The 15,747-nt window shown below is 44.2% G+C and overlaps 1 protein-coding gene across 2 annotated transcripts; it reads left to right on the forward strand.

Annotated features, from left to right (window-relative positions):
• Positions 1–3,262: 3,262 nt before the first annotated feature.
• LOC119311804 (myosin-12-like) lies at positions 3,263–13,222 on the forward strand. 2 transcript variants are annotated; one of them, XM_037587505.1, is made up of 40 exons: positions 3,263–3,661; positions 3,780–3,908; positions 4,156–4,299; positions 4,393–4,538; positions 4,660–4,816; positions 4,911–4,969; positions 5,055–5,214; positions 5,304–5,453; positions 5,542–5,678; positions 5,759–5,905; positions 6,328–6,429; positions 6,522–6,579; positions 6,666–6,767; positions 6,860–6,897; positions 7,098–7,224; positions 7,304–7,474; positions 7,549–7,680; positions 7,759–7,865; positions 7,961–8,021; positions 8,124–8,301; positions 8,414–8,619; positions 8,698–8,817; positions 8,893–8,991; positions 9,082–9,297; positions 9,394–9,533; positions 9,628–9,732; positions 9,841–9,955; positions 10,068–10,112; positions 10,218–10,283; positions 10,399–10,569; positions 10,672–10,827; positions 11,120–11,326; positions 11,408–11,554; positions 11,650–11,720; positions 11,855–11,954; positions 12,042–12,098; positions 12,184–12,240; positions 12,324–12,404; positions 12,567–12,649; positions 12,755–13,222. In XM_037587505.1, the coding sequence occupies exons 1-40, from the start codon at positions 3,659–3,661 to the stop codon at positions 12,879–12,881; spliced, it is 4,677 nt and encodes a 1,558-aa protein (XP_037443402.1). In that variant the 5' UTR covers positions 3,263–3,658; the 3' UTR covers positions 12,882–13,222. The 2 variants fall into 2 exon arrangements, with proteins under 2 accessions (XP_037443402.1, XP_037443403.1); XM_037587506.1 differs by having other exon boundaries at positions 3,264–3,661; positions 10,068–10,106.
• Positions 13,223–15,747: the final 2,525 nt, after the last annotated feature.

The following is a 15,747-nucleotide window of genomic DNA, read 5'->3' on the forward strand; positions in this document are numbered from 1 at the left end:
CCCCCAAGAGGCGCTATTTTTCGTCCTTGGTGGGGGGGCGAACGGCTAGAGATGCTCTTAGATGAAAGGCTCGCCATGGGACATTACATGTTGTCAATGGCAACAACGTTGACGCACATGTGTAGGCAAATCTATCCATGGACCCTATTAATAAAAAAATTACCCCCTCCTTTCCATAATGTAGTGTCAAAAAAGTCTTACATTATGAGACGAGGGAGTATTTTTAAAACTTGAAGGCAAAATCATTGTGAGCAAAGATTTATCCTGCATCTATAGGAGAGGTTCATTTTTAGCAAATTTATCTATACCCTATTAATAAGAAAGGCAAAGAATATTGAAGGTGAGCATCTCCAATGGGCGACGCGTTATCTAAATGTGTTGCGCCATCCAATGCGGGTCTGTACCAGTCTGTAGGGAAATTCAGATGTGTTTTCTTCCGCAAACCGGAGACAAACTGGGGTGGGGGGGGCTTTGCGGGAGTCTGGACACGCGGAACGTCGCTCCCTGCCATCCTGGTCCACCCAAAAGGAAGACGGAGCCCGCGCTTTTGTAGCATCTCGCATTGTTTTCGTGCCAAAACCCCCCACTCTCTTCTTCCATCCCCATCGCTCTCCGTCCAATTCCCGCTCTTTTCTCCAACTCTCTCCTTCCTTCCGCCGCTGACGCATGGAACCACCAGAGAACCTGTCGGAGATGAAGGCGCTGGAGGATCTGAGCATCATGCTCACCCGGAAGATCAGCTCGGCTACATGGCAAACTCGCCGCATTAGAGCGAAGTCCGCAAAGGAGGAGAAGCTCAAGAGCAGTTGGCCGCCAGTGGGTCTGGTGGTGGTGTTCGGCGTGGAGGTTGTGGCGGATGAGGCGTTCGTGGCGGACGCCGCCAGACGTGCGTGCCACAGTATAGAGTGGTTCAAATTGGACGCCGCCGGATGGGCATGCGTGAAGCGCTCGGGCAACAAGGAGGAGAAAAAGGCGGAGAGGTTCAAATCGTTGATGGAGGCGATGGACAAGAAGCTCAAGTATGAAGAGAGGTGGAGCATGATCGAAGAGAGGAAGGTCGCGCTTGAGGAAACGAAGTTAAAGATCGCCGCCAAAATGTTGACCTTGAATGTGGACTCTTTGGATGCCGACGTAAAAATAATCACGCAATCCATCCGCTACCAGATGTTGCAGCGGCAGAAAGATCAGTTGGCGTAGGCAGAGAATAAGGATGATGTGGCGACAACACCTTGATCGGGAAGCAGACAACTGAGATTGCCGGTCCGACAGAGCAGAAAATTGCACAAACCGCGGGACTGATATTCTTTTGCATTCATGCATGTAAAAACTCCAACCCGTGAGCAGGAAACTTGCCTCTTTATGGTTGTTATCGGGCATGCGATCTAGCTGTTGCTCTGGCGCTGTGTGGGTTTGAGTAAATTTGAATTTGAAATTGCCCTTTACCGACGGACATATACATGATAGCGTTGGATGGCGGTCCCCCGCATACGCATCCACGAACGGGGGTACATGATAGCGTTGGATGGCGACCTCCTGCATCCATGTGGGCGGAGTGGTCCTCCGTCCGCGGATGAATACGACAGGAAATTTACGGGCCGCCGTTGAAAATACCCTTAGGTGGTTTAACCATGCAACTGATACAAGAGCGATGAGAGGCGTCTTAAGGCCCTGTTCGGCAACCCTCCACGAAGCAGAATGCACGGAGCGCGGTTCTAATCTTTCCCTAAATCATAACAGCATACCACTCTGCTCTGAACCAGAGTTGCAGAGCGGAGGATGCCGAATGCTCTCTAACTTTATAAGAAAATGTTTCGCTTCGGCGCGCTGACCGAAGCTGGGCCGGTCCCCTCACCGCATAACGCACACACACGTGGATCCACCCAACTGCTTGACCACCGCCCACCACAGAAATCTTATCCCCACCCCCACACGAGCATCTCTATCCAGTTCTTCCCCTGTCGTCGTTCTCTCTCTGTCTCTGAATCCTCGACCAACATCGGTGATTGCGGTTGAGGGGCGCCGGAGCTGACGCGAGCGGAGAGCTGAGTCCATAAAACTCCACCGTGACTAGCTGCACCCACGGCTGCGGCGAGATGCGCCCATGGAGCGAGGCCGTGGAGCGGCCGGCCTGCGGCGGAGTCTGTTTGCGTCCTCGGGCCAATGGCGACGTGCAGACGGAACACGCTGGGACCTGGTGAGAACATGGTGCTGGAACCGCCATCAAGATTTGCTTCAACCAGCGCGAGGATTTCCTTCAACCGGCGAGGATGGTGGTAGCGGCGACAACGGTGGCCGTGGTAACTTGCTGTCCTTTTCTATTTTTGCTGGAACCACTTTTGATTTTTGCTGGAACCATTTTCTTGATTTGCCGCAGCAGGGGAGGATAGTGCCGGCCAACCACCGCGGCGGGTGCCATGATTTTTGCTGCATAGATTTTTTGCTGGAACCAACATTGTGAGTTCCTGCAAGTGGCAAGGATGGTGCTGGGGCGGATACAACGGCGACGCCATGAATTCTTTTGCTGCATTGACCTTTTTTTTTCCGGACGAACCACTTTTCATTTTTTGCTGGAACTATAGCATTTTTTTGTTGGAACCATATGTATTTTTTGCTGGAACCATATCAATGTGTTTTGCTGAAATCATAGCATTTTTTCTGCAACCACATTATTATTTGCTGGAGCCATATTAATTATTTGCTGGAACCATATGTTTTTGGTTACAAAACCAGCGTATTCTTTGTTATTTGTGCTGCAACCGAGACGGCGGGCGAAGAGCATTGGGGAACGAGCGAAGCTTCGAGTTCGCGGGGGCATGAATCAATGGTGCTCGTTGTGTTTTTATTTCCTTTGCGTGCTGGGAAGAAGGACGGGAAATGAAAGGAAGGGGACGTGAGATCCGACGGTTCGTGACTTTCACGATCGAATGGCTAGCAGCAGACCGCCCGAAAGATTGGGTCGGCGCGGCGACGCCTAGCGTTGGCCAACTTTATAACTTTATGCACAACCATTAGATAAAAGTCGTGAAATTATAATAAGTCAGATAAGCATCACGAAATAAACATTATAGGATAGGTTCAGATAAAGATATCTCACCCTTTTCTCACATCGCTATAGATGATGATATCATAAATTTGGGATAATCACTTTGGACGACTTCTAGTAGTGAACACAACACCGGACATGCCGTCGCTGTACTCTCCGGGGCCAGCGAATGGACCGTTCCCCTCTCTTTTCCGCCCCTTTCGGTGGCACTCCGGCAGCGGATCACCAATGGGGGAAATCGACGGGGAAGCGAGAAGGCACCGGCGCCGCCAGCGCGGGGTGCCGACTTTTCCCACCAAAAAGGGGGACTTGAACCAGCTCACGCCCCGCGACCGCCACCCCACTCCGACCCCTCGCCCCGCCTCCACCACCTTCGTTGTATATTCCTTTTCCCCTGCCTTCCTTCCCCTGCTCTGCTTTCCTGCTGCTGCTGCCATCTCCTCCCTTTCCAGTTGTTCGCGTGCGCATTCCAACAACTCCAGCTCGCGGGATCTTGCTAGCTGCTGCTGCTGTATTATTTGGTTTGTTTGATCCCGTGCTCGCATGAGCGGAGATTCGCCGGCGCCGGCGATCGAGCTGAGCTGAGTTCGTCGTCCGTGGACTGAAGTTGTCAACATGGTCAGCTCGCTTTCTTGCTCGATTCCAGCCAGCTTCTTTCACGCCGGTGATTCATGGCTGGCTGCTTCGGGAGGCGGCTTGGTCGAGTTGACATGTTTCTTGTTTCTTGGGCCGACAGGGGACTCCGGTCAACATCATCGTCGGCTCGCAGGTGTGGCTGGAGGATCCCGACGAGGCCTGGGTCGACGGCGAGGTCACCGGGATCAAGGGCGCCGACGTCACCGTCGCCACCACCAATGGCAAAACGGTGAGTCACTCCGCAGTCCCCTGCCCTCTTCCTCATCGCTGCTCTTTGCCACCAGTGTTCTACCAAGGACGCATATTTCAAGTCGAGCTCTGCTTCGTCCTAGCAATTAACCGTGCCTACCAACTGTTCGTCGAATTGCTCGAGTGGAGCTTCCACCGCGAGTTACTGTTGCTTTGGATTGCCAATCGATTGATGTTGCTTACCGCATGAGCTTTTGGTTGGATCATCATTTGGTATTTGGGTTCAGGTTGTGGCCAGCCTCGCAAGCATATACCCCAAAGACACGGAAGCGCCCCCAGCAGGAGTGGACGACATGACGAAGCTCGCCTACCTCCATGAACCAGGAGTCTTGCATAACCTTGCCTGCCGGTACAGCCTTAACGAGATATACGTGAGTAATCAAGGCTTGTCCATCTTGATGTTCTCTCCCAGTCAAGAACCATTTCAGCTGATTGTCTGACACTGGTAACTATTCTGACGACAGACGTACACCGGGAACATCTTGATTGCAGTCAACCCTTTCCAGAGGCTGCCCCATCTCTACGACGTGCACATGATGGAGCAGTACAAAGGCGCCACCTTCGGGGAGCTCAGCCCTCATCTTTTCGCGATTGCAGATTCTTGCTACAGGTGTGTGTGTGTGTGTCATCTTGTTATTGCAGTTGCTGCCTGTGGGCATTGGACAGTCAGCCAGTTCAATGTATCGTGTGGCTAATGTTCGTCGCGGTTTGTTTCTGAAAATAATTTTCAGGGCAATGATTAATGAGCATGGAAGCCAGTCGATACTGGTGAGCGGTGAGAGTGGCGCTGGTAAGACAGAGACGACGAAGATGCTCATGAGGTACCTTGCCTTCATGGGAGGAAGGTCTGGAACCGAGGGACGAACCGTCGAGCAACAAGTTCTAGAGGTAGGAAAACACAACATTTTTGTTTACATTTTTTCTCACTCTTTCCTTCTGGAATGTCCCACCAACTCTCTTGATTCTTGTGCAACACACTCAGTCTAACCCAGTACTGGAAGCATTTGGTAATGCGAAGACGGTGAAGAACAACAACTCAAGGTGGATTCTTGAATTAGCAACTACAACTATGCTTCAGCAGTAAATGTTTTTCAAGTTTTATACTTGACATGTCGCTGTTTTTCAGTCGTTTTGGTAAGTTTGTTGAAATCCAATTCGACAAATATGGGAAGATATCTGGTGCGGCCGTTCGCACATACCTCCTTGAACGGTCACGAGTATGTCAGGTCTCTGATCCTGAACGGAACTACCATTGCTTTTACATGCTATGTTCTGCACCACCGGAGGTAATTCTTAACAAGCAGTACCTATATAGTAGTGCTTACAATATCTGCATGGTCCAAAAGACTTCTTCTTGATGTTTAACTAATTACAGGATGTAAAAAGGTTTAAGGCGGGAGACCCACGATCATTTCATTACCTGAACCAAACAAGCTGCTATGAAGTAGCTAATGTGGACGACGCAAGAGAATACCTAGAAACAAGAAATGCAATGGATATAGTTGGAATTTCTCAAGAAGAACAGGTATTTGAAACTGTCACGAGACTTGAAAGGAATAGTAACGATATTGCTGGGCTAAAAAAAAACTAATTAATCTCTTTCACTGCTCAAGGATGCAATCTTCAGAGTAGTAGCGGCAATCCTTCATCTAGGAAACATTAATTTCTCCAAAGGGAAAGAAATTGATTCGTCACGGTTGAGGGATGAGAAATCAATCAATCACCTGAAAACAGTGGCAGAACTGCTAATGTATGTCCAATTTCTTTCAGTGGTTTATATTTGGTGATCTGCATCTGTATGGTATTACTCAAGTACATATTTTATCTTAGGTGTGATGAGAAGTTGCTTGAGGACTCTCTTTGTCAGCGTGTTATTGTAACACCTGATGGAAATATCACAAAACCCCTCGATCCAGATTCTGCTCTACAGAGTCGTGATGCCTTGGCAAAGACAGTGTATTCACGACTATTTGACTGGTAAGCGTGAATTATTATATTCATTAATGCATTAAACAAGCAAAAAATATCAAGTGTTACTTCTTATCAGTATTACCAGATTGCCAGATATGTGTACAGACAGAAATATATTATTATGAATGTAGTAAAATGCTAATAAAACTCGCGGAGCTCGCCCATTGCATAATACAACGTCATGGCTTTCTGCCTGGGATCCCAGAGCGTTGCGCTTATTCAGGAGTAGTCGGATGTTAGGGGTTTTGGCATGTTCATGCCCACCTGTTTGTTCATATATCTAATTTCTTCTTACTGAAAAGGCAGCGCTCCTACTGGTTCCTATTTTTTTTTTGTAAAAACTAATAAATTTAGCACTTTATACTTTTATCTTTCATCCCTACTGTATGCCATTTAACCAGAAATGTTTTTCTTATCTGGGTTAACAGGATTGTGGATAAGATCAACAACTCGATTGGTCAAGATCCTGATGCAATAAGTATAATAGGAGTGCTGGATATATATGGATTTGAGAGTTTCAAGGTCAACAGGTTTGCCATTAGTACCTTCGTTATACTACAAAAGTGCAAGTATGATATTAGTTCAGTTTCTAAACATGATTAACTTTCTGCTCATATGACAGTTTTGAGCAATTGTGCATCAACATGACAAATGAGAAATTGCAGCAGCACTTCAATCAGGTTAGCTAAGACCTATAGGTGCTAAGAGAAAATGATTTTGAAATGTATATTTAATATCTACATAAATATGTGTATTCCTTCGGCAGCATGTATTCAAGATGGAGCAAGAAGAGTATACAAGGGATGAAATAGACTGGAGCTATGTGGAATTTGTGGACAATCAGGATGTGCTGGACCTGATTGAGAAGGTAATGCCTCTGAGCATATCATAAGTTGTATGTGAACCTTAAAAGAGGAATCAAGTATTTACTTATCAATAACATTTAAATATTTCGTGCAGAAACCTGGAGGAATAATTGCCCTCCTGGATGAGGCATGGTATGTGATATTTTGACCCAAAAATGAAGTTTCTTTTGACTTTTGAGTTATTCCAGATTTAGTTTTATGTCCACGATGACACTTGCAACAATGAAAGTTTTCTATAGTATTTTTCATTTAAAAAAAATACATAGGATACTTTTTCTCGCATGCAAACTGAAGGCAAATGCAAGTATTTGACATGCTTATCGATGATGCAGCATGTTTCCAAAGTCCACTCACGAGACATTTGCACAAAAGATGTATCAAACATACAAATCACATAAGCGCTTTAGCAAGCCCAAACTTGCCAGGACTGCCTTCACAATCAACCACTACGCAGGAGATGTAAGCATTAATTCGGTGATAGTATGATAATTAGATATATAATCAGTAAGGACTTTGAACAAACAGTTATACGTGACAGGTCACATATCAAGCCGATTATTTTCTTGACAAGAACAAAGATTATGTGGTCGCTGAACATCAAGCTCTACTAAATTCGTCAAGGTGCTCTTTTGTTGCAAATCTCTTTCCTCCATTACCAGAGGAAAGTTCTAAACAGTCCAAATTCTCTTCCATCGGCACTCGCTTTAAGGTGTGTCATATTGGAGCTAAATCTCTTCTTTAGCCTTGGAATACTCATTTACCTGTATTCTATAATATGTGTAGCAACAACTACAAGCTCTGATGGAAACATTGAGTACAACAGAACCACACTACATTAGATGTGTGAAGCCTAATACTGTACTGAAACCTGGCATCTTCGAGAACGACAATGTCTTGAATCAATTGAGATGCGGGGTATGTAATTTTTTTTCATGTTTTTTGCTCCATTGAATTTAGTTGGAAATTGCATCTTGTTCATGGCTCATGGCGCAGGGTGTTTTGGAAGCAATCCGGATCAGTTGTGCTGGCTATCCGACGAAAAGGACATTTGATGAGTTCATTGATCGGTTCGGAGTGCTTGCACCAGAGCTTGTGGACAGGTATGGATGGTCAAGTTATGCAAATTCATAAGGAGATGAAACTCAAGTCAAATATATCAATTTAGATATTCTCTTGTCCTGTAACTATTTTGCAGTTCTGACGAGAAGACAGCTTGCGCAGCAATATGTGATAAAATGGGATTGAAGGGATATCAGGTAACCAGCAGTGAAATGGGAAGTTGTGAAACATAACAACTTTACCCATTATATATGTATCTGCAAGTTGAAACTGAATGTGCATACCCTTTTATTTATCAGATAGGGAAAACAAAGGTATTCCTAAGAGCTGGTCAGATGGCAGAGCTGGATGCTAGAAGAGCAGAAGTATTGGCCAATGCTGTGCGACTTATCCAGAGGCGTATAAGAACGCATCTTATGCGAAAGGAATTCGTCAGCTTAAAAAAAGCTTCCATTCAAACTCAAAAGTTCTGGAGAGGTATTTCTTCACTCCTTTGCGTTCAGTACCTCATGCCTTGGATATAACTCATATAAGCACTTCTTACTTTGTTCTGACTTGAGCTGACATACAATATAATCAAATTGCGCAGCACGACTAGCTAGAAAGCTTTTTGAGCACATGAGAAGAGTCGCTGCTGCAATAACAATACAGAAGCACACCCGTACTCATTCTGCCTGGAAAGCTTACCTACAAATATACAGATCATCAATAACAATACAGACAGGATTACGTGCAATTGCTGCTCGTAAGGAGCACAGGTTCAGAAGAGAGACCAAAGCAACCATCATCATCCAGGTTTGTATTATTATGTGAACCAGGGTACAGAGGTAATTTAATAATAAAAACCGAAACTTAACTACTTTGTGGATCCAGACTCGATGGCGCCAACACAAAGCCTATGTTGCTTACAAACTGCAAAAAAGAGCTTCTCTAATTCTCCAGTGCTCGTGGAGGGGACGTGTTGCAAGGAAGGAACTTCGGAAGCTCAAAATGGTATGTCCAATTTCAGATTGGGAAGTCATAATGCATTCATGTGTATTTTAAACTAAAGTATAAGCATGTAAACAGGAAGCAAGAGATAATGGTGCACTTAAAGAAGCAAAAGACAAGCTGGAAAAGAGAGTTGAGGAACTCACATGGAGATTGGATGTTGAGAAGCATTTGAGGGTAACTCACTTTGATCAACATAGTAGTTGCTGTACAGTTTAATATGTTGCTTCAACACCAATGAGTTTTCTAAATTAAGTATGTTGGTAGGTTGACCTTGAGGTAGCCAAGGGTCAGGAAATTACGAAGTTACAATCTGCGTTGCAAGAAATGCAAGAAAAGCTTGAGGAAGCCCATGCAGCAATCATAAATGAGAAAGAATCCGCAAAGTTAGCAATTGAACAGGCACCACCTAAGATAGTAGAGGTGCCAGTGGTGGATAACGCAAAAGTTGAGTTGTTGACAAGTCAAAACGAGGAACTTGAGGTATGAATACCCAATAGGTTCCACGACTCTACTCAAAAGGAAGATTCACCATTTTATTCTACAGTAAAATTCTCACATTCCATTATTTTGATCCAGACTGAGCTCGGTACGTTTAGAACGAAAGCTGAAGATCTTGAGAAGAAGCTTTTTGAGATTAAAAAACAGTCTGACGAATTGTCACGTGAGGCACAAGAACGGGACTGCAAAATTAATGAACTCCAAGAGATGATTGCTAGGTACTAATGAGTTTATAGCGTTGGAGTTTGGACAAATTCGACTTGTAAAGATTAAATATCATATCCATTCACTGACTTGTGATATATGGTTCAGGCTTGAGACAAATTTATCTAACATGGAATCTGAAAACCACGTTCTACGCCAGCAATCATTGCTTGCATCAGCAGATGATGATAATAAGACAAAACAAATAGAGAGGTAAGAATTTACAATATGTATATATGTGTACCTCGTATTTTCATTCTTAACCACTTGCCCTACGTGAAAGCATCATAACTTAATACTTACAATTACTGATTTGTCTAGTCTGGAAAGCAAGATTGCCATCTTGGAGTCAGAGAATCAAGTGCTCCGCAGCAATCCTGCACCAGCTGTTCAAGCAGTAGTCAATCCTGAAGTGATTCAGCCATCAGTTATGAAGGTAAAATTCCATTAATGAAAGTTCAATAAGATACTTTTTTGGATTTTACAACTATATTTCAGAAGTACAAAGTTTCACTAACACTTGTATTAAAACTTTAAAATCCCATCAGGTTCTCGAGAATGGACACCAGCTTGGAGAACCTAAAATGGTTAGTGTATGTACTATAACTCAGTGATACCCAACAAACATACTGTAAGATAGGAAGAAACAAAACTCAAGTAGGACATCGGGTTAATGTGGACATATGCTTTGCTTGCAGGAGGATGTGGTTGTTCCTCCGATAAAGAATTTGAGCAAACAACAGTCACTGACGGACCGACAGCAAGTAAGTTGTTTGATATTTTTAATTTCACTGTGGGAACTAGTTTCATGTATTTAATTAACAGATATTGTACATGTTCATTTTTTTTTTCAATTATTCTACCTTCACTTTTTCACAGGAAAATCATGATATCCTTATCAAAAGCCTGGCTGAAGACAGGAGATATGACAACAAAAGACCAGCTGCAGCATGTATTGTCTACAAATCGCTCCTTCACTGGCACTCATTTGAAGCAGAAAAGACAAACATATTTGACCGTATCATCCATACAATTAGGTCATCTGTTGAGGTTGTTATTTCTATCAATAAATATACAGTTTTTCTTATGCAATGACATAAGAAAGTTGGTAAGCAAGTTGTCGAGAAACTCACTAGCTGTATACATGTACAGAATGCTGAAAGTTCTGGAGAACTAGCTTATTGGTTGTCGACAACATCAACCCTCCTCTATCTTTTACAAAATACCCTTAAAGCTAGCAGTTCATCGACTAAAGTACCAAATCGCAGCAGGACTGCAACAGGCAACCTATTCAATAGAATGGTGCAGGTAAGTTTCCCATCCAGACTTTTGCTCTGCATAAACAGATGTTCTTGATTGAGATCTCAAATTCATTTAGTACCATTGATCTGTGATCACATCACAAAATATTAGCTTACCTCTTGGAGTCTTGCCTGGTGGGCATCAGGACGCGGCTCCTGGTGCTCATCCTTCTTTCTTTTCTTTTTTGTATTGAACTGCTGCTACTATGTCTTACCCTTTCAAGCTATGCAACCGGGAGAAAAAATCTCCTACATTTGGGTGGAAATGAGCTTACATATGCCCAAAACTGCACTTTCAGAATGCTCGATCATCATCATCAGGATTAGGTATTTCAAATGGATACAGTGGAATGGTAGGAAGAGCTGACACTGCATCAATGATAGAGGCTAAGTATCCAGCTGTACGTTTCAAGCAACAGTTAACAGCATATGTTGAGAAGATATATGGCATGATGAGAGATAGCCTGAAAAGGGAAATAAGTGCAATATTGACTCTCTGCATACAGGTACCTCAAGGGTCAGGCATCTCCATGATTAATCTTTGTATAGCGCGATACAGTTTTTCTTACATTTGTCAATATTCATAGGCTCCAAGAGCTGGCCGTGTGAGAGCATCTCGAGGATCATTGAAAAGTATACACTCTAGTGCACTATCAAGGCAAGCATCAAGTGTGCATTGGCAAAACATTATTAAGTGCCTGAATCATACACTGGAAACGATGAACAGTAATTATGTGAGTATAGCTTTGTTTCAGTTATCTTCCGATCAGGAATTCATAAAAATTTATGAATGTGCTGAAGATTTCCCTTTTTCAACTTTAACTTGTAGGTACCTCCAATGATAATTAGGAAAACATTCAGCCAAGTATTTGCATTTATGAACGTTCAACTCTTCAACAGGTACTGCTAGTCTTGCACAAGTTACCTCAGTTTAACTTTGGTTGACTGCAAACTGTCATTTGAAACATCATTTGTAGACGCTTCACAAAATGTTTTAATTCTGAACTATAGCAAAAATTATTTTCTTCATTCAGTTTGCTACTTCGGCGTGAATGCTGCTCCTTTAGCAATGGAGAATTCTTGAAGGCTGGTTTACAGGAACTGGAGCAGTGGTGCTCTAGGACAACTGAAGAGGTGAAGTCAAAGAAAATGTGTAATTTCAACAAGGAACATACTAATCAGCAGAAAACCGCCAGACTAAAATGTATTTCTGTAATCCAGTATGCAGGAACATCTTGGGATGAACTGCAGCACATAAGGCAGGCTGTTGGGTTCCTGGTATGCCTGAGAAGACAACTCTTATTGGCCGTTATAGATGTTCCATCTGTCTATCGCCGACCTACTAAATGAAATTACATTGCAGGTTTTGCATCAGAAGTCGCACAAAACCTTGGACGAAATCACTAATGAGCTTTGCCCCGTAAGTCCTGAACAAGACAAGGTTATAAATGCTTGAATATTTGGCAAACCATCGAGTATCAAATATTTTTATTTTGGTTGCAGGTTCTGAGCATCAGTCAAATATATCGCATCGGAACGATGTTCTGGGATGATAAATATGGAGCACATGGTCTATCCCAAGAGGTAGGAGAGAGTGCTTGCTAGAACAAACGTGCTTCTGTTTTCAAACATTAGCACGCACGAATCCATGAATACATGCAAAACATTAACATGATGTATGTAATGGAAAAAACAATGTTACGACATTTGTTTAATGTTTCCTGACAAAAATGGGCATGTTTTCAGGTAATTGGAAACATGAGAACAATGTCGACCGATGACTCGATAACTACTCCGAACAGTTCTTTCTTGCTAGATGACGATTCAAGGTATGTTCAGTACCGACACAAAGATGTAATGTGTGTCGGAGCACATAGCTGAAATTGCAACAGTTGCCATTGATCTAACACCCGCCCATATGAATGGCATTGCAGCATACCGATATCCTTGGATGATATAGCACGACTGATGCTTGACATCAACCCGACTGATGTGGAGCCGCCGGCACTACTGCGGCAGAACTCCCAGTTCCACTTTCTTCTGCAACAGCATACAGACTGATTACATTACGTATATAAAGGAAAATACAGACAGGTACCAGTTTTTGTGAAGTTCCTGGGCAGTGAAGATTTTTCTTTTTTAAATAGGAGTGCATAGTTTGGGGTTTGGTTTGTTTCGGTCTCCAGCTTGCAATTTTGGGTTGGGTGGAAAGTATATTTTGAGAAAGGGAAATATAGAAAGTTTGATAGCATTTTTTTGATTGGTATTGATAGTGTGAAAGAGGAAACATTGTAATTCTTTTGTGAAAGTACATATGTTGATTATCCCGACTGAGGAATTCAGTGACAACACTTTCTGATTGTAAGTTTCTCATTTTCAACCAAGTTCATTTGGTAGTCTTCCTTATCATGTGGGTATTTCTGTGATCAACATTGTGAAAACCATTGTTTTTAAGGCATCCTGCCTTAGACGCTTAGGCGCCCTGGCAGCGCCTTACAATTTTTTTCCGGTAAAGGGTGAATTTTATTGGCTCAAAATGAAGCATCAAGAGAATACAGACATAATAAGCACACCCGGCATCTGCATAGTTAGGATGCACACAGCCAACAACAATACATGCACACTAAAAACACGCCATCAAATAGCAAAGTCACATAGGACCAAAGCCATGCGCAGGCGAGAAAAAAAATTCAAAGAGATCGCATCCACCATCGACAAACTACATCAATGACCATATCCGCACCAACATCTCATGACACCACATGAACGATGAGGTTCTTCAACAGTAATGCCTTCAAAAAGTGAGCGACGCTCAATCACCGCCATCACAGGATCCAACCGTTCAAGATCAAAATCTAGGTTTTCACCCTGAAGAATCAGTCCGAGCATATCCGAACAATGCCTTCAACAAGGTAACGATGTATAAACATCACATTGCCAGGCATAACCAACTCAGGCAACCTAGGCTTTCATCCCGGAGTTCGAGACATGGTGCTTGATAGCACCACCCTCAATGACATTCATGTGTTGTCACCACCACTTCTCCACCATCCCAGCAGCTACGTGTGATGTGTCGCCGTCGCTGCACAATCATTCCTTTGCGTCAAGTCAGCGCCTTACAAATATGCCCGCCTTAGGCACTTAGGCGTCTGCCTTAGGCGCTTAGGCGTCGCCTAGGTGCTAGAGCGGGTGGTCCTCGCCTTAGGTCGCCTTACCTCCTTATAAACAATGGTGAAAAATGTACACACCAGCAGTCTTTGAAGCGGGTTTCTTTTCTTTCTGAAATTTGTGTCCCCGGGTTTTGTTCTCGACTTGTCTCTCTCTGCGTTTCTGGATTAGGAGACCGGTAGTTGCGGCGCTTGCATGCTCTGGCTATGATGATTTGCACCAGCACTGCACACCCCTTCATTGCATTTTTGCAATAAGAGCATGTCCAATGGGACAGCCGGCTGAGCCCCATTTATCTGCTTGGACAACGACGCCTCCCATTTCCTTGAAAACCATGCATGTAGATCATTCGATCAATATAGCACACAACCAATCGAGCCAAATTGATCCACGATGGATAAAATTCAATAATTCATGAATAGGGATACACGAATAAATCAAGTGTCTTTTCTTGTGCTTGTTGATCTCCTTTTGATTGGTGAACCAATCCTTGACATGGTCATCCGTGAGGCTAGTGTCGACCAACATGATCCTTGACTCATTCATGATCCCCTTGAGCCTCACCTTCTCTCTCAAACTCAATCGTCGCATATGCCTTGGCCTTCTCAAGTTCCATTTTCTCCCATTTGTTCGTCTTCTCCATCTCCACCATCCCCTTCTCAATCATCGTCCTCTCTCACAGTCGAATTTCATGCTCTCCCTTTGCACATCCAATAAGAGATTGCGCCTATCATCCTTCTTCTTATTCCTTTTCTTTGATTCCCCCCCTTTGTTGGGATTGTTCATCCATGCGACTTTCATCTTGCTCGCCGCGACGTCACGTGCGACCATATCTTTCTCCTTCTTCCCCCTCAAGTGCCTACTTCTCTTTGGCTCGGTCCCAAATCCGACCACCCCTCCCACCTTGTTCAGCATCGTCATCCAATTCAACAGATTGGTAGGAGCTTGTTGTCGGTGTCAAAACCGGCGGATCTCGGGTAGGAGGTCCGGAACTATGGATCTAGGATCAATGGGGAACAAGGGACATGGGACACGATATTTACCCAGGTGCAGGCCCCCTCTAAGAGGTAAAACCCTACGTCCTGCTCGATTATATTGCTTGTGTATATGAGGATTACAGAGTCGATCTACCACGAGATCAGATGAACTAAACCCTAAGTTGGTAGGATGATGGATGTTCTGGCCTCTACGGACTAAACCCTCTGGTTTATATAGACACCAGGGGTACTAGGGTTACACATAGTCGATTACATCAAGGGTACAGGTATGCTGAATCTTCCATCTTGACTTGGGGTACACACCAAGGGACAAAAGGTCTCCTGTCCGGATACAGTATGGCCCAATTGTCCGGTCCATGAGAGATAAGTCGGCAACCTGAGGACCCCTACTCCAGGACTCCCTCAGTAGCCCCCTAACTAGCCCCAACGCCGGTTTCCCGTAACTCCCGCATCTGCAGTCTCCAGCTTGCAGGCGAGTTCCTCTTGAGTATTCGGAGCAATCTTCTCCAGCTAAGCCTTTAAACGGTATTCGGTCCAATTCGGCCACGTGTCAAGCCATGTTGTATCCATAATCCGAACTATCAATTTTACTTAGCCTCGAAGGCCAACCGCTCAAATGTGAACAGTACTTTCGACTGGCAATTCTTTGCGAAGGGTCACAACCGATCATTAACATTGAGCCGTTGCGAGAGCTCGATGCGCGGCTCGAGGTGGTCCCTCTATTGGTGCGTCCCATCGAGGTGGAGATCGTGTCCCGCCTT

Source organism: Triticum dicoccoides, chromosome 5B (assembly GCF_002162155.2).
Source record: "Triticum dicoccoides isolate Atlit2015 ecotype Zavitan chromosome 5B, WEW_v2.0, whole genome shotgun sequence".
Classification (NCBI taxonomy): domain Eukaryota; kingdom Viridiplantae; phylum Streptophyta; class Magnoliopsida; order Poales; family Poaceae; genus Triticum; species Triticum dicoccoides.

What these genes read in the sequence shown, in the direction of transcription:
- LOC119311804 (XM_037587505.1), top strand. An exon ending in CCACCACCAATGGCAAAACG is followed by an intron (nt 3,909 to 4,155) that starts GTGAGTCACTCC and finishes ATTTGGGTTCAG; the next exon opens with GTTGTGGCCAGCCTCGCAAG. An exon ending in ATGTTGAGAAGCATTTGAGG is followed by an intron (nt 8,992 to 9,081) that starts GTAACTCACTTT and finishes GTATGTTGGTAG; the next exon opens with GTTGACCTTGAGGTAGCCAA.